We start from the raw sequence: 19,552 nt of genomic DNA on the forward strand, positions 1-19,552 counted from the left end.
TATCTCTGTTTATATCACCTTGTGCAATGCAAAGTTTATCTTACTGTATATTTCGCAAACTGCATATTACTAATAAATAAAACGAATTTAAAAAAAAAAAACTGAACAGGCGCACGAATCAAGCGTTTGTGCATCCGATTAGACGGCATGGGTCTCGGCACATATACACTGAGACTACCATGCCGTTGCCCCTTTTCCCTCCTGTGCAGGCTCCCCTGTCCTCTCCTCCCCGCTGGCTCTCTGCAATGTCCATAGCCATCAATGGGAGGAAGCGGGACGGGACGGTGCTTAGCTCTGCTCCCTCCCATTGCAGGGAGCCAGCGGGGAGGAGGAGAGAAGAGGGAGGGAGTTTAGCAGCCACGCCACCTATGGCCGCTGCTACGGGCTCCCATGCTGCTTATGCAGCAGCCAACGTATTCTGGCCCAATAGTTCCAGGACTATCTTTTTGGCCCAACGTAAAAACGCCCGACGCTATATTGGCCAGTCGGGCGCTTTTACGTCTCAGGAATACGGCCAAGTGATCTGATGCATTGGAATCCAATGCATCAGATCACAGCGTATATCAGCCAGCCGTGAAAACAGACGGCTGATATACGCTCGTGGGAAAGACGCCAAACACTGAAAACCTAAATACCTCTTCCACCTTGTCGTCAGCCCTATTTCCATCAAAATAACCTGCACTGCACATATTATGGAGAAAATAAAACACTAATGGCAAACATTTACATACGCCATAAACACAGTTTCATTTGTGTATTGTTTAATTAGATGGTAACTGTCATAATTCTAAGGATCCATTTACACTAGGTTTGGCAGTATATGCTGGGAAAAAAAAAATCTGCTCATCTAAACAGATGCCATTTGAAAGCAAACAACGCCGTCATCATTTGCTCATGTTAACTATTAACTGGTCCGTGTGGAAGAACCCTTAGACTGCAGTGTGTATGTACAGTAATATGTAGAAGCTGCAGAAGGCAAACGGTGCAACATTTTTAATGAAACCCTATTGCAAAAATGATTGCCAGTCCAAAATACAGATATTCAAGTGAGAGAAAAAAATAAAAATAAAAAAAAATCCTCCCAAAAAGGTGGCCATAGCCATTAAGGTATTTCTATCTGAATATTGGAAGTCATTGGCAGACTTATCCAAACATACGGTTACACGTCTGCGTACATCTCCTCATGGGATCCTTGAGGAGGACCAGTGCAGGAGTGTATCTGCACCCGATGTGTCTGATGATCGGGTGCAGATGCACCCCTGCACTGCAGTGTTGGGCCTGTCCACACATTGGAGCTGTGGAGAAAAATGATGTCGGGGCAGGCCCAACATTGGATTGGTAAGGGTTAAGCATTTCTGTACATTAAAGGGGTTGTCAGCCTGTAGACTATTTAAGGCCTATCTTTATGATAGGCCATCAATAGCAGAGCTGAAGCAGTCAAGCTGAACAGCAATCTGCTGAGCCAGGGCATCAATGCAATAGTTTAAGTTTGGACAACCCCTTTAACTCTTTATTCGAAAAATCCATTGTATGTAAACAAATTGTTGTCTTTGTGAAGGGGCGAACAAAATGCTAAACAATTAAACTTGTGTCAGACAAGCGAGTTGGTTGACAGAGAGTGATAATGTGTTAACCACTTTGTTACTACATTACCCTCCCTTTAATATGGATGTAAACAGCACCTGGATGTTTAACCCAGGATGTGCAGAACATAAGTTTTACAGCCATTACAACGGTCAGACTATCTGCCCTCCGACAGCTGCTGAGGCACTTTAGAAACAACCAGATTTTTTATATAGCTCTGTAAAATGTCACTTTTGACTATGAACTAAAAATGTACCCAGCACTTACCTATAAGATTCACTTGACCAGAAGACATTAACGACGGATCGTCTTTTTTCACATTACTTATAGAATCATCTACTAACTCCTTAATGTGATCAATTCCTACGACTCTGCCCTTTGCACCAACCTGAAAAAACAAAACAATTTCCATGACAAATAATGTAGGATGCATTCAACTTCATGAAACCTCCCGTCTACATACTCCTTTATACCATAAGTTACATCGCTTCTATAAGGCGCAGGTTCTCAGCTACCAAGATCACTGGATCATGTTGGTGGGCTGAAAGGCATAGGACGTTTCAGAAGCTCTGCTGCTTTATCTGAAGAAGGGTTGATTAGACTACTTTTTAAAGGGGTTGTCCCGGGCCGCAACAGGTTGTTTTTTTTTCAACCCCCCCCCCCCCCCCCCCCGTTCGGCGCGAGACAACCCCGATGCAGGGGTTAAAAATAAAAACCGCACAGCGCTTACCTGAATCCCCGCGCTCCGGTGACTTCTTACTTACCGGTTGAAGATGGCCGCCGGTATCTTCTCCCTCCGTGGACCGCAGCTCTTCTGTGCGGTCCATTGCCGATTCCAGCCTCCTGATTGGCTGGAATCGGCACGTGACGGGGCGGAGCTACACGGAGCCCCATTGAGAACAGAAGACGACCCGGACTGCGCAAGCGCGGCTAATTTGGCCATTAGGCGGCGAAAATTAGTCGGCTCCATGGAAACGAGGACGCTAGCAACGGAGCAGGTGAGTGAAAAACTTCTTATAACTTCTGTATGGCTCATAATTAATGCACAATGTACATTACAAAGTGCATTAATATGGCCATACAGAAGTGTATAGACCCACTTGCTGCCGCGGGACAACCCCTTTAAATGTACAGTATTGTGAAAAACCCACCCAAATTGTAATAGTTTTAGTGGCATGGCTTGTACAGGTGAAACAAATTTCACGCCACCTGGCAGAAGATGTACAGCGGCTACGGAGATATCCTCTTCATGTCTATCTACAAACGTTACAGCAAAGAGTGCTGAAATTAGATTTAAAACAACCCATGTGTATGAGGAAGTACAAACTTAATTTGCCCCACAATCAAATATTAAATTCCTGTTAAACTGGGCAAAATTAAAATAAATAAAATAAAAAAATAAAAATAAAAAAAATAAATAAAAAAAAATAAAATCGCTCTCTCCTCATTAAGAGTGATTGTATATTCAATATCAGTGTGCCATGGTGACAATTTACAGTATATGTCCATCTATACACACACACATTGAATGATAGCTGCGTAAGGAACAGCTAACTCAACAATGGGTTGGTCCACACGTTGGGGAACAGAATCCAAAAGGTGGCGAACATCCTCAACTCAACCCATGCCCGCTGCAACAGCTGTCGGTTTGTGTACATTTTGCAGAGAAGCGAGAGCAGATCTGATAGAGTTTCCAGCATATCCTAAATATGTCCAATGCTCTTAAAAGTCTAGCAAAATTGAGGGGCCAAGCCAAGGTGAAGAATTCATTGTCATGTTCCTCCAACCTCCCTAGTGATCAGAGCTCAGTTACATGGAGTACTGTCCTGTTGGAGGATGGCACTGTGGTGCAGGAAGACTACATGAAGAGGTATATGCAGCTAATACAGGTCCTTGTAGTGTTCACCATTATGGTAGGATAACCAAATGGTCCTTGGACATGCCAAGAAAATGCTCTGTAAACCACAAAAATCACTACTACTGGCCTTTTGAACCCCAACAGTGCACCCATGGGACACAGCTTAATGCCGTTTACACCAGATGCGGACCCAGCCATCAGTACAGTTCAGAAGTAAACAGGACTCAATACTCCAGAACACATTTTGGCTTGTGTCTGTGGTCCATTGACTTCTTTCCTGGGCATTGCCGACGATGACATTGGGTCATCTGGGGCACTCGTTGGTCTTTGGCTATTGAACCCCAGTCGACACAGTAGTCACATGGCAATTGTGGAAATTTGCCCAACTTCCCTGCTATTTTAGTACTGGGTCAGTTAGTTCACTGTGGCACATCACTGCTGAGATATCAGAAGTGCTACCTGAGACTTTCCTCTAGGATCAACCACATGTGGCCTGCTGCTGTGTGATCTTCTGTTGGATGTCTGCCCATGGTTCAACCAGTCTTGATACCATAGTCTGGGAACAGCCAACTAGTGTGACCAACCTCTGGGCACCAACAATCTGCCCATGGCCAAAGTCACTAAAACCACCATGTTTACACATGACTGCCAAATGTTGCCTTATGCTGTGCTGAGGAAAGGTCAGCACATCAAAGTCTAGATCACGCCTCGGCCATCATGTGGTACCATGATCCTGATAAGATGTTCCTAATGCAGTGATCATTCAGAAGCTACGTCAGGAATCTTTTTTTTCCACTGCAAGAGTAGTGGATGCTTGGAACAAGCTTCCAGCAGACGTGATTGGAAAATCAACAATAAATAAATGAAAGCAGCCCAGGATAAGCATAGATCTACCCTAAGAGGGAAATAAAACGGAAATATTATAAAAAAGGTATGCATTTCCAGGGCTAATACTTTATAATTATCCACAACAACAGATTGCCACGTTTTGTTTTCTGTTTAATGGCAACACATGTATGCAGGAGGGCTATAAAAAGGGTTACTTGATTTGGAAACGCCATCGTGAAAACCACAGCTGAGAGCGACAATGAACAAAAGCGCTTTAGTTGAACACAGGAGGCACAATGTAGAAGTGTCAGGGGAGCAGCTAAAGGTTTTCACTATGACAACTATAGGTTACTGCTTGTTTGTGAAATGCCTGGCACTAGATGTTGGCAGGGAGGCTGCAGTCTCTCTCTAAAAGGATCTCGTGGAGGGAGTCATCAGCTGACAGCAGCCCTGGTGTATTGCACTGCACTCAGCAGAAAGTGGCTATTTCTGTAACGCAATGCTTGGCATCATCAAGCTCAGAGTACAGAAAGTGTATTAGTATGAAACGCGCTGGCTCTTATTGTACATTCAATAAAGAGGTTAGAAAATGCATTCAGTAAGGAGGATTGTTCTTCAGACAATACTAAAGATAACTTCTCCATGAAACCACCAAACACTTGTGTCCCCTTCTCAAAGATTATCTGGAAACATGAAAACTGAAATGTAACACTCATTGACTGATATAAAGAGGTATAAGCAGCGGGTATTGGGCATGGAATTATCACTGTCTGCATAGTGCCAGCTTGAAAAAAAATTAATCATGAAGAAGAGTGCACAATACAACTCATAACCTGTCTTAAATGAGGCCAGTCATGTCCACAACATAACGCTATGACAGCTTTTCTTTTATTCCTACTCTACACCCCACATTGAGTCCCATTAGATTCAGATCCCGACACCATAAATGTGTCAAGTGGGCGTTCTCCACTGGTTATTATCAATAGAGGATGTCCGACATGAAAGTGGTGAAGTCTGCCAACTTGATCAATTCAAGGCAACAGGAGGTGAATCTAATGGGACATTGACAGAGGGTGGGTGTTCAGCTGTGTCCCATTTAAATAAGAAAATAACTTTTCTATAATCCTGAACATGGAGCTAAATGTTTAGCCCGCAACTGAGAACACAAACATAATGTTGTGAATACAGGTTATTCCAACGAGACACCCCTTTCTCAGGCTAGACCCATGCCCAAGTGGCTATGACAGCTAAGAAACCTATGTGAACCTCACATATGGAGCATGCGGCAAATTAAAACCATTCTAAAGTCATATGTAAAATGGCACCGTACTAATGAATAGTGACACCCCATTATATTACAGAGCACGTCTAGTTACATTAGCTGGCATGTTATATAGCTGCACACATGTGAAAATACTATTTCTGAAGTCACACTATTTACATTTGTAATAAGAAGGGAATATAAATTACCATTCTTGCAAAACATGCGGTAAGAATTCCACTTCCAGAACCTACATCCAGGGCTTTGGCACCTTCGTGTAACTGATCGTGCAGGAGTTCTAATGCATATGCATGCTAAATGAAAAAGAAATATCACAATTTCAGAAGATCTGGCATAAAACAGAATCCAGGAAAAGGATGACAAAACTGATCCCAGGAAAACAGCTGTGTGTCAGGTTGGATCAGTTGTGATGATAGGGGTCTTCCTGCACCAAACAAAAACACTGCATATTAAGTTTTTTTCTACCTGGCGATGGACACTAGACAATGGTCAGTTGTGTCCAGCTCAGGCATAACACAACGGATATATGTAAAGCCAGCCTTAAAGGGGTTGCCCAGTTACCGGACAACCCTACTTCAATAGGGCGCCCTGTATTATTAAACTGAACTATATAACTTTCCACAAATGCCGAGATTAAGCGCTGTAGCCCCGTTGTGGTCCTAGAGTTTGTTGTGACAGATGAGGTCACAGGAAATCAGGTGACTGCTACAGCCAATGAGATCCAGCAGTGTCATCCTCTGAAGTTGCATGCAGCATGAAAATCTGACTTTCTTCAAAGACCTATGCATGCACACTCCTATACAAGTCTGAGGACAGCTTGCACGCGGGACTATGAAGAGAATAAGATTTTTGTGCGCCGCCGGGACTTCAGACGAAAACAACTCTGGATCCACTGAGCAAGGAAGTGTGAAAAGGAAAAAAAAAAAAAAAACACCACACCCCAAACCCAACTGTGTCACACCCTCTAACAGAAGCATAACTTGGTTTATGATGCCATTGGGGTCGTGACAGTTTCCTTTAATACAGTGGCCCTGTTGAAGTGGAGTTGTCCGATAACCAGACAACTTATTGAAGTTGTCCTGCTAAGCATAAATGAAATATCACATGCAAAATAAAGTACAATCCTACGTATTATGACACCTACCATGTGAGGGGCGCTAATTGTTGCTTGATAACCTGGTAAGAGAAGAAAAAAAATAAATTTAAAAAGTAGGTTTTAATCATCATGGAAAACCTGCTAAAGAGGAACGACATTTTACATCAGGCTACAAAAAAAATTAGACGTTAAGTGTAATAATTAGGCTGAAGAAAAATATTTAAAAAATGTAGACATTAAAAAGGCACAACTCCTAATGAATAGAGATTATTACAACGAATAATTAACCCAATTGTTTAATAATTAAAAACCACCCAAACTAATGCGTTTCGGTTGACTCAACCCCTTCCTCAGAAATGGCTATGTATAATAAAAGTACAAAGTAGGTATGGTTTGATGAAAGAGTAAAGGAGATAACTAATACAATGAAATAGATTGAAAGGACCACTAAACCTAAAACTTATAAAACACCTAAAGGACATTTAAAGAAAAAAATATAGATATGTAAAAGTTCCCATACCTTGAGAAAACCTTAGATGTTTCCTACAGAACGCCTTCCCTAAAGACTGTGCCCTTCAATATACAGTACTTCAAACAGGAAGTCTGCATTGCAAAAAAAGATATCTTCATCTCAAAAAGTTTTCCATATGTATATATAAACAACATCAATGGTTTTCTGTCAAAATTCACATTGGGATTTTAAGTTTAGCAGTCCCTTCAAGGTATTTCAGGGTTGTTGAAGGTTGAGATAAGAAGTGGTGACTAAAGAGATTTTCCACCTCTGTGTAATCATCTTTCGAATAGTCTGAACGCAGGATAACATGAAGTATTGCGCGGCTGTATTTGCAGCCATGCGTGAGACGGTCTCTGCTGTTACAATGCTGCCGCCGCAACGACAGAGTCATTCGGATGAGACCGGATGCCAGAGATACATCGCAGAACAACTAAAGCTCTTCCAATCTGGTTGCCAGGCAGCATATCCCTAGCAACCAATCTTCAATTAGTCAGGTTTTAAGCTGACATAAAAGCTGCACTTTATTCCGCTATATTTAATTGCTACATTTCTTTTTATTAGATGGAAAACCTCTTAAAACGTGCACTCAAAACGTAAACCGGCCCTTTAAATATTGCGCATTTATGGATTTTTTATGTTTAAGATGCAAAGCATACTTGTGTTAGGACTCGTTCACATCAGCGTCAGTCAGTCCTGCTTTCCTAGTGTGGGAGCAGAAATATGGCAAACTGTTCCATTTTATGATGGATTCAACCACGCAGAACAGACCCCCAGTGACTATATGGGGTCTGTTAGATTTCTGACCAGCTGTCCGAAATTTAGCGGACAAAACTGCTCTTCCGAACAGAACCCCAACATTGATGTGAACGAACCCTTAAAGAGATTTAAATGTTAAGCTTCATATACATGGTAGAGCCATTGGTAGGATGCTGTACAAAACACAGACCTCTGAGGCTCTGGACCACAGAGCTGTAGGCATATGATGCTCTGTGCAGCACTGGATTATTCAGCTATTCTCCCCTGGATCTAGAAGGGTTAAGGCCCATTTACATGCAACGATTATTGCTCAGAATTCGTTAAAACGATGGCAAATGAGCGATAATTATTGTGCGTCTATGCTCCCATCGTTTACTCTTTGGCTGAACTATGATTTTAAGGCGAGTTTAAAATCCATAGTTCAGCTGGAAAATAGATAATACAGACTACATGCTGTGTTCTCCATGGGAGTGGCTGATTACATTGTTCTCGTATAAGCTGTCAGCATGAATGCAAAGGAGCTGATTGCAGAGCTCAGACCACCACTGTGTTCTGCAAGCAGCTCCTGGAGGCTCATTTGCACACAAATGCAGCTGATAAAATGCTAATGGTCATTAGTGCCATTAGTACTTTATGCAAAACGATTGCTAAAACTGTCAATCTTTTAAAAGATTGTCTTTGCGTGTAAATTAACTTTTATTTAAGGGTGTGTTCACATATTGATGATTTGTAGCAGATCTCACTCTTTTCAATTACATTTAAATTGAAGGGGTGAAGTCTGCTGCAGATCTGCACCAAATCAGCGAAGTGTGAATGGACCATAATGCAGTTGTTCCTCTATTGGATTTATATGGAATCTCTTTAGGGGAAAAAGAAAAAAAAAGGTGCTCTATACCTCAATCTTAAATCTTAGGCATACGGAGGTCTATGAGTGCATAATACCATCATCTGGAGTCATTATGTGCATGAGTCTTCATTTACCCCTTTTACCAGTACATGACTACATAAACTATAACCAAGTGCACTGATGACCACGTCCAATGGGAGTAGTAGTAAAATACAATACATGGACAAGTTGAAAGGAAGAGACCTTACCTATAGACTGAGGAGAGTCCATATAAGGATTGCATTTTGCATAATGTTTGCGGTCCGTAGCCAACATTACTTCATATACTTTGTCAGATTTTATAATACCATTTTCTGAAAAGATATTTAAGGAGACAGTTAGGAGGATCATTTTGTGCAGGAAGCAAAATATGTAATTAGTAAATGGGTTTTCTGGCTTTGTGAAATGTTCTATGAATATTACATTTTGTGTTTTGGATCCTGACTGCTCCCAATATACAGGATTGCTGGAAGCTACATAGGTATCCAGTGTAAATCCACAAAGCACATTTCTGCTACAATGTATCAGTCCGGCTAGACTAGCAGCAACCCTGCGTGTCGGATCTCAGGGTGTCACTCTGGATAGAAAGTAAAACTTTCACGCACACCAAATTGTGAGGAAGTAAAACCCAAAGATACTTGCATAACGGCCATTAAGAAGTAACAATCTAAAACCCAGAAAACCACTGAAATATTGTTTAATTATTTTGTAGACAGTCATCTTTCTACTACATGAATGTCTATATAATGCTTGGTCCCGAAAAAAAAATTAAAGTGTAAACATGGGCGAGGGGGTTTATTAAGGGCCAATGCCCACGGATGGATTATCGCTGCGGAATTCATGGCCAGATGCCTGCTGCAAATTCTGCAGCAGTGACTGTCCATAGACATGCAATGGTAAATGATTCTCCCCTGCCCAAGATCGGAAATAAACTGCGATTTTCTGCTCATGGGGGAGAATCGCAGCATGTTATATGCTGTGCGGGAGGGGAAATATTTTTTTTTTAAATCGTATGGATGGCCTCCATTGCAGTCAATGAAAGCCGTCGTCCCGTGATATTCCGCTCAGTGGGCACTGCAGAAATAGTGCGAGAACCCGCGTCATGCCCTGCTCTGCCCATGCACGCTGGCTAAGTCTCTCACGGCGGATCTGGAGAGGAGAGTATGGGGTCTCTGTGGGGCGCCAGGTCTGATTCCGCTGTGAGATTTCGCAGTTGGAATCCGACCCAGCCGAGGTCTAAAGGGCTTGTGCAAATTTTTAACGTATCCACTATTAGATCATAGGATAGGGGGATGTATGAGATTAGTGGAGGGGGTCAACCGCTGGAACTTAATGATGAGGTTGACAAACTGGAGCAAGTTCAGAGAAGAACCACCAAGATGGTGAGCGGTCTGCAAATCATGTCCTATGAGGAACGGTTAAAGGATCTGGGAATGTTTAGCTTGCAAAAAAGAAGGCTGAGAGGAGACTTAATAGCGGTCTACAAATATCTGAAGGGCTGTCACAGTGCAGAGGGATCAGCCCTGTTATCATTTGCACAAGGAAAGACTAGAAGCAATGGGATGAAACTCAAAGGAGGAGACAGATTAGATATTAGACAGTGAGGGTGATCGATGAGTGGAACAGGTTGCCATGGGAGGTGGCGAGTTCTCCTTCAATGGAAGTCTTCAAACAGAGGCTGTCTGGGATGATTTAGTGATCCTGCGTTGAGCAGGGGGTTGGACCTGATGACCCTGGAGGACCCTTCCAACTCTACCAATCTGGTATGGTTTTCACCCGAAAACTGTTGAAAAAGTTAGTACAGGAGTTGTGCACAGGACCACTCTGATGTCTCGATCATAAAAATTTGTTGAAACTAGTGGTGCAGCGGCTTATTAAATACTATACGGTGTTCACACGAACACCATGTTTACCAATGTACTTAAAGGGGTTGTCCCGTGACAGCAAGTGGGGTTATGCACTTCTGTATGGCCATATTAATGCACTTTGTAATATACATCGTGCATTAAATATTGGCCATACAGAAGTTATGCTGGCGTCCCCGTCTCCATGGCGATGACCAAACGTTTTCTCTGGTCCTGGCTCCTCCCCCTTCTCAGCGTCATCACATAGCTCCGCCCCGTGGTGCCGATCAGCCAATGAGGTGGCTGTAATCCGCAGTGGAGCTCAGACTGGAGAAGAAGACCCGCGGTGCACCATGGGAGAAGACCCGCGGTGCACCATGGGAGAAGACCCGCGGTGCACCATGGGAGAAGACCCGCGGTGCACCATGGGAGAAGACCCGCAGTGCACCATGGGAGAAGACCCGCAGTGCACCATGGGAGAAGACCCGCAGTGCACCATGGGAGAAGACCCGCAGTGCACCATGGGAGAAGACCCGCAGTGCACCATGGGAGAAGACCCGCAGTGCACCATGGGAGAAGACCCGCAGTGCACCATGGGAGAAGACCCGCAGTGCACCATGGGAGAAGACCCGCAGTGCACCATGGGAGAAGACCCGCAGTGCACCATGGGAGAAGACCCGCAGTGCACCATGGGAGAAGACCCGCAGTGCACCATGGGAGAAGACCCGCAGTGCACCATGGGAGAAGACCCGCAGTGCACCATGGGAGAAGACCCGCAGTGCACCATGGGAGAAGACCCGCAGTGCACCATGGGAGAAGACCCGCAGTGCACCATGGGAGAAGACCCGCAGTGCACCATGGGAGAAGACCCGCAGTGCACCATGGGAGAAGACCCGCAGTGCACCATGGGAGAAGACCCGCAGTGCACCATGGGAGAAGACCCGCAGTGCACCATGGGAGAAGACCCGCAGTGCACCATGGGAGAAGACCCGCAGTGCACCATGGGAGAAGACCCGCAGTGCACCATGGGAGAAGACCCGCAGTGCACCATGGGAGAAGACCCGCAGTGCACCATGGGAGAAGACCCGCAGTGCACCATGGGAGAAGACCCGCAGTGCACCATGGGAGAAGACCCGCAGTGCACCATGGGAGAAGACCCGCAGTGCACCATGGGAGAAGACCCGCAGTGCACCATGGGAGAAGACCCGCAGTGCACCATGGGAGAAGACCCGCAGTGCACCATGGGAGAAGATGGCGGCCATCTTGGAAGAAGATTTTTATAACTTCATGAAACAGCTTTATGGTGAGTAGAAACGCTCTAAAAAACCGATTTACATGGGTAGTTTGTGATGCTTGCTTAACATGGGGGACTGGGGTGTGAAAAATTTTTCGTTTTGGTCGCGGGACAACCCCTTTAAGCCAGAAAAGTACAAATAACTGACTGCAGTTACCATGGATAACTGGCTAAATTATGGAAGTAGTTCTAGATATGACTGATTAAAACCATACAAAAACACAAAAAGTCATGTAAATATACCTTTAAGCTGTTCAATATTGTTGCACATTACTTTAATGTACAGGAGGCTCCCTCAGCTGCCCCCAAACATGATATTCCATCTTGGGGCAGTTTTCCTATTTCAATGTAATTATTCAGTTTCCTCCTTTTTACTAGTGGAAGTATTCTGATCAACACATCTAATGGCATTTGTCATTGGATCGATTATGTTCGCCAACCAGGAGAGGCACGGCATGATCTCAGTGAGTAGTGCCCCCAACTTATACCCAAAGAAAGCCCCTTCAACAAAGACATTTTTACAGAGCTACTGTACATTATTCCTAGGACTTTGGGAAAAGTTTCTTTTAAAAAAAAAAACTTTAATCAAAAGCTGCTGGTGAAAGATAGCAAATCCTACAAGCACAGCCTACAAGATAAGGTCTGGAAATGCTAGAAGCCAGAGCAAGAAGTAAACACAAGAGTGAAAGTTGATGCCATTAAATGTTCATGGGCCGTCTTCTCCACTAATGAGGGGGGGGGGGGGGGGGGGGGAATCTGGTATACAAGGGCTAGAGACACTTTACTACATATGACTATTGTCCGACTATCACTTTGATTGCCAAGAAGGGCAAAATTAGAGTAAAAAACAAAAAAAAAAAAAAAAAGAACTTGTGTGTTGAGAGCTATGTGTGGGCAACTAGAATAACGCCAGCTTTCAGAACCCTGGGTCCGGCCAGCACGGCAGACAAGGTTTGGGAACACAGCTGGAATTTGCACACTAAGCTAGTTTTCGCCAGCTCTATTCAGCCATGCTAACATCATAGGAACGGAGCACAAGACAACAAGACGTCTGAAGTCCACTTCATGAGCTCCGCCAGAAGGAAAACCCTCAAGGACAAGAAAAAAAAAAGAGACAGCCTTCAGTTTGTCCTAGAAGGGTTTGCATTTTCAGGGACGTGCAATTCAAAGTATGAAGCAAATTCAGAGACTCATCATAGCAGTTATTCAGGGTTTTCGGAATTTTAGAAGTGGTATCCTCATAAAATATCACCAGTTGTAACCTGTCTCCAAAAAGTAGTCATTACAAATTTCCTGAAGCCCCTTGTAAGGTGAACACATCCAGTGCCAATACAGATTAAGGGCTCATTCACACAAGCATAAATACGCTGCATACTACCTGCAGATTTTTTTACGCACATACCGAATTGATTTTCATTGGGGTATTCAGAAGTGCGTTTTTTGCACGCACACACACACACACACACACACACACACACACACACACACACACACACAGTGGCCTGTCTCAGCTGACTGAATTTGAATTGCGGATTCTGTGATCAGAGTCTTTTCACGGGAAAACACGGGTATTGAAAGGCATGCATTTTTAAATTTTTCCTTCACACTCACAGGTACAAATTGCGTATTCCATGAGAAGAAAAATCGCAGCATGCTCTCTTGTATTCTGGAATCCGTGCGGATGGCCACCATTGATGTCAATGGAGGCATGTGGTCCGCGGCCCATATATAATTAACACTGCATATGGGCTGCGGGTACAAGAGTCATTGCTAAGCAATGGCACGGGAAATACAAAGAAAAAAACTGCACTGCGCATGACCATCTGTGAGTCTCCATGGTCATACAGTTAAATCTGGCAACCAGAATGCAACCCGCTCATGTGAGCCCGGTCTATGTCTTATTTGGTGGAAAAATTCTCCCAAATTTAGGTCTCAGAACTTAGCCACCTTACGCCTCCTGCACACGGGCGGGTCGGACCCTGCACGCGGGAACCCTGCAGCGGAGTTCGTCCCGGAGCCCGGCTGTCAGCAGCCGGCCTACTGCAGAAATACTGCGGATTTTGCCACAAGATTTTCCACAGCATTTCTGCTAGGTAAACATACCCTTAAGGTTATTTATATTGACGACATATCTTGAGAACTGTTGATCGGCAGCTCAAGACCCAAACAGATCAGCTAGCCAGCTTCACTGGCACAGAGAACAGCACAGAAGCAGATAGCTCCGACCCCAGTGTGTGACCAGTACCCAGTCTGCTTCCACTCTGCACCCTGGGTTTTGTTGGTGACAGTAGGCGTCCAAACAGCAGATCGGTCAGGGTCCCGAGTAGAAGACCCCAGCCAATCAACTATAGGTCAGCCAAAGAAATAGCCTGGAAACCCCCCTTTAATAGCTCATATTACAAACTGGAACATGTTCTCACAATAGACACTATACAAGCAACATATAAACACCATCACCCAGAAAACACAAAGATTAGTACTGAACATGTACATGTCTAATGAACATGATTATGTCTATATAGTGAATTTAGGTACAATCTTATGGTGGGTTCACCCTTAGCCGAATTGCTGTGGATTTTCTACAGCTGAAAAATTCCACAGCAGATTTTAACTCGAGATTTCAAATGGAAATGATGGAATCTGCTGTGGATTTGCACCAAAATCTGCCATGTGTGAACACACCTTGGAAAAGGGACTGTTAGCTTAAAGTGACCATGCAGTTCTAAACAAAACTCTGTTGTGAGACCAGAGGGGTGGATGATTACCTGCACTTATTCTTCTCTGCCATAGGTCCATTCTACTGCTTTCAGGTCTCCATTTTTTAGCACTCCAAGATGGCCAATATATCTTTGACTACCTAATCCCCACAGTGCATTGGTAGTGTTAAACCCACCAATGTACTACATCCGCTTTCCGATTGGCCAGTGTTGCTCACATGGTCACTGGATAATTAGAGATCAGTGTGAATTAGTTAAATAAAAAAATTGCAGCAGCCATCTTGGATGGCCAAAAACCGGGACCAGAACCAGTGGATCGGATTAACAGCAGAGGACAAGTGCAGGTAATATACCCCCAAATCATCTGGTCCCAGGATAGAATCTTGTTCTGAAGCCAGAGGGTCACTTTAATATGCTGCCCCATGTAATGATAGTATATTACAGCTGCAGGTCTAGTAGCAAGAAAACGCTGTCTAGCTAGTAGGAATGCTGAAACAATCCACTGGACACTGTTTATAGTAATCTTGAGGAGAGCGCCCCCCGCCACCCTGTTCCTCAGACTGGTAACTGCAGTGTAAATGTGCATGCACAGCCAACAGGGGCGAGAGGTGCGCTCCTAACCATGCAGACTTATGCAACTGCCTAAGGGTAGGTTTATACGTTGCCATTTTCTTCAGATTGTCGCAAATTTTGGTGAAGATCTGCACTAAAATCCACACCAACAACAAATCAGCGACGTGTAAATATACCCTAAAAAAAAAAAAACTATTGCCCCAGGCAGCCAATCACAGCTCTGCTTTCATTTTGTATTCTGCTCTTGCAAAGTGAAAGCAGAGCTGTGACTGGCTGCCATGGGCAAACTTTTTTTTTTTTTTTTTTTTTTTTAATATTGACAACTTTTATGAATCTGCCCCATAAGGGTCTGTTCTATTCTTTCAGCGCTCCTAGTAACTAAATGGCACAAAGGTTTGACGGACCTGTAGAGGTAAATGTGCTCCCCTGATGTATGACAGCATAAAGCTCAGCTCTGATCAGTAAAGTCCTGAGACCTATTAATTACACGTACTGTAAACATCTGAATATACTGGAGGCCTGGGGGATTAATTCAATTCACCATTTTAATTACGCACAATTTTGATTTTCTTCAAAATGGTGAAATCAATATTCGCACCGCCTGTGGGCAGAGCAAATATGGCCGCCTGCAGACGGCTGGGTCGGATCCTGCTGCGAGAATTCTCGCAGCGGGATGCGGACCCGTGTCCCTGCACAGCCCTGCGGCTCACCCGCTCCCGGTGTCTCCTCTCTGTGTGCCGGCTGCCACCCAGCCGGCCCGTCCCTACTGACATTTCTGTGCAGGCCTCTTCGAGACCCGCACAGAAATAGAACATGCCGCAATTCGTTTTCCGCGTGCGATTTCACATGGACAAATCTCGGCTGTCTGCCTAAGATTGCGTTATCTAATGCAATCCTATGGCAGCGGGCACGGGTGGAAATTCTGCAGGAAATCCCACCGTGGAATTTCCGCCCGTGTTCAAGGGGCCTATCTGGGACCACAGCAAGGAGCAGCAAGCAGACAGTGCATGAGATGGAGGCAAGAGCAGTGCAATAAGTGCAATCCTTGTGTCTTCGGCTGTAGAGGATGTGAAGTGGCAGGACGTGGTTACGTGATGATGTGCGCAGGACCTTCGGATGTAAGGTCCCTGGCCGCTCTCTCCAGGGAATCAGTGTGTAAGGAGTTATAGCAGCAGCTTCAATCCTCTTGAGGTCGGGTTGACCTGTAAATGAGAATCATCTGCTGGGCACCACACTGATCCTCCGGAGAAAGGAGCCGCCATAATATGTAATCATTATATGATGAACACAGCAGACATGTCACTGTAACCTGTGTGCCTGTCACTACCTTATGCTGCCCTCAAAGAGGTGCAAAAACACTGACAGTTATTTAAAGACCAGCTATCAGGGCATTAATAAGGCGGCTTCCACATGGCGCTCACAACGCGTTTCTATGGCATTCTTGATATGAATGTTAATTGCACATCAAAAACGCTGTCCGAAAACCACATGAGTGACTGCAGGTTAGTGTTGTGGTTTTCAGCTGATCAGCTTCTTCTGTTATGGAGCCAGTAGCAGGGATGACCAAGAAAATAGCCTGCAGATTAGACAGTTATTAATAAGCACTGCAGAAAACAGACTAAAAAGTTAGGTGCCAGCAGCATATGTCTAGGCACACTGACCACCTGGCTCTGTCATACCATCCTTCCACTAAAATAAGCCCTACCCTGATTTTTTTTAATTTTATTTATTTATTTATTTTTTTTTTGGGGGGGGGGGGGGGGGGGGGTTGAAATATAAGTCCTACCCCGAAAATAAGCCCCAGCTACTTTAAAAAACAAAGCAATACATTACCTAGTAGGCTCGTCCAGGTCCCTCCCGCTGGTCTCCAGAGCTCTTGCTTCAGTCGCCGACAGATTATCACTTGCTGCTAATGGGGTTAGTAAACCCCGCCTCCAGCAAGCAATGGCTCTGACTGGTCCTTCTATGACAGTATCACCAACGGAGTCCAACAGGGAAATACGGTAGATATAGTATATCTTGACTTTAGTAAAGCATTTGACAAAGCATGTCATACTATACTTATTGAAAAAAGAAATGACCAATTTTGGGATTGAAAAGGCAACTATTAGGCAGATTCACAACTGGCTGAGTGATCATACGAAAGAGTGGTCATAAATGGCTGCACATCCAAGTGGAAGAATGTATCAAGTGGGGTACCACAAAGCTCTGTCTTAGGCCGCCTGCAGACGGCCGTGTTGGATCCGGCTGCTAGAATTCTGGCAGCGGGACTCGACCGTCTGCAGAGAGCAGCGTGACACTCACCTGCTCCCGCGGCCCCGGCTCTTTCATGTGCCAGCTAGCCGGCGCATGCGCAGAGCGGAGCTGGTGAGTGACGTCTCTGTGCGGGGCTCGCAGAGCCCCGCACAGAAATAGAGCATGCCGCGGTTTGTTTGCCGCGCAAAATTTCGTGTGGCCAAATCACGGCTGTTAACGCAATCCTATGGCAGCTTCCAGGGGCGGAAATTCCATGGGAAATCCCGCCGTGGAATTTCCACCTGTCTGCAGGTGGCCTTAGCCCCAGTGTAGTTCAACATTTTTATAAATGATCTGGAGGAGGGAATTGATGGGAAACTGATCAAATTTTCCAACGACACAAAACTAGGAGAGATAGCTAACACTAGGGGAGAGAGAGAGTATTCAAAAAGATCTAGAAAAGCTTAAACAGTGGGTAGTGACTAACAGAATGGTATTTAACAAGGAGAAATAGAAAGTCCTACATCTGGGCAAGAAAATGAAAAAAAAAAAGCACGAACAAAATTGGAGGAATTGGATGAAACTGAAAGGAAGGAGGCACATTAGATATTAGACAGTGCGGGTGATCAATGAGTGGAACAGGTTGCCATGGGAGGTAGCGAGATCTCCTTCAATGGAAGTGTTCAAACAAAGGCTGGACAGACATCTGTCTGGGATGATTTAGTGCAGTGGTGGCGAACCTACGGTACGTGCCTGAGGCGGCATGTAGAGCCCTCCCTGCTGGCACGTGCTGCCGTCTGCCGCTCACCATGGTAGCGAATACCGGCTGAGGTGCCGCGACTCCCCTGCTGGTATTCTCTCAGCAGCGCTGATGCCGCTGCACGCTGTGACATCAGTGTACAGCCGGGATTCTCCTCTCCCTTCCCCTGACGTCTACTACTTGGTTCCACTAGAGCAGAGGGGAGGAGAGGTGGTGTCCGGCAGCACGCTGACGTCACAGTGTGCACCAGCAGCAGCGCCGAGCAGAGAAGCAGCAGCGCTTCAACGAGGAGGAAGGGGTGAGTATATGAGTCTCAGGGGGACGCTATTACTACTGGGGCTGATATAGGGGATACTATTGCTAATAGTGTCCCGTATATCGGCCCCACTAGTAAAAGCATTACTACTGAAGCCACTGTGGGCTGTCACTGTTACCACTGAGGTCGCTCTGGGGGCTGTTACGGTTACCGCTGGGGTATGTTTACACGTGGCGGAAATGTTGCAGAATGTCCTCAACGGAAACTTCTGTGGAAAATTCTTCAGCATTTAAGCCTCTAAAAAGCAGTCAAAATCTGCAAGCTATTTTGAAACAGCCCTGTCATTTTTATAATGACAGCGGTCTCTAAAAGGTTCGCCAACACTGATTTAGTGATCCTGGACTGAGCAGGGGGTCGGACCCGATGACCCTGGAGGTCCCTTCTATCATTCTGATTCTATTAGTAAGGACTTCTTTACTCTGCAGTGTGTCACAGTACGACTAGAAGATTCACACGGAAGGTCGATTACAAGTTTCTGTACATGAACAGCAATAAACATTCAGTGCTTCGAAGTATACATTAACCCCGGAAGTCTAGCAGGCAGGAATACAAGACGCAGGAGGGACTTCAGCCAAGCTGAACTGGCAATTGGCCTAGGCCACCCATAACTGGTAGTCAGAGACAATGTGAGCACAGATGACAGACTGCAGGGACATTTATCAAGTATTACAAAATGTTACTTTTTTTTTTTTGAGATGGTGAAACTTGACACGTGCAAAATAATAGTTTTGGTGCCACTCACCAGACCAGTGCTCCATTTTATTTTAAGCAAAATGCCAACTTATAAAGTACCCCTGATTGAACAGTAATTAGTCGGCTTATCTGTCATTTTATGCAAGTAGAAAAATCATTGCAGGCTCATTTGCTAATCATTTGGTATAAACAGCGATCGCGCTGTTGTCCTCACTGGGGCAGCAAACTGAACCATCCGGGAAAAAGGAAACAATTTATCTTTGTGTTTAAACTGACCACCTGAACGAATGATCAAACTGTGGCATCGACTGCCCGT

General features: G+C 44.8%; 1 protein-coding gene across 3 annotated transcripts in view; it reads right to left on the reverse strand.

Moving 5' to 3' along the window:
• PCMT1 (protein-L-isoaspartate (D-aspartate) O-methyltransferase) overlaps positions 1-19,552 on the reverse strand; it is a 39,161-nt gene that overhangs the window by 16,471 nt on the left and 3,138 nt on the right. For all 3 annotated transcript variants that reach the window (XM_066605483.1, XM_066605485.1, XM_066605484.1), the window contains exons 2-5: positions 9,014-9,118; positions 6,697-6,728; positions 5,741-5,845; positions 1,852-1,972 (exon numbers count right to left, since the gene is read on the reverse strand). In XM_066605483.1, coding sequence (XP_066461580.1) covers positions 1,852-1,972; positions 5,741-5,845; positions 6,697-6,728; positions 9,014-9,118 — 363 coding nt within the window. The remainder of the gene's footprint in view (positions 1-1,851; positions 1,973-5,740; positions 5,846-6,696; positions 6,729-9,013; positions 9,119-19,552) is intronic.

The sequence above is a fragment of the Eleutherodactylus coqui genome, chromosome 1 (genome assembly GCF_035609145.1).
Source record: "Eleutherodactylus coqui strain aEleCoq1 chromosome 1, aEleCoq1.hap1, whole genome shotgun sequence".
In the NCBI taxonomy this organism is placed as follows: Eukaryota; Metazoa; Chordata; class Amphibia; order Anura; family Eleutherodactylidae; genus Eleutherodactylus; species Eleutherodactylus coqui.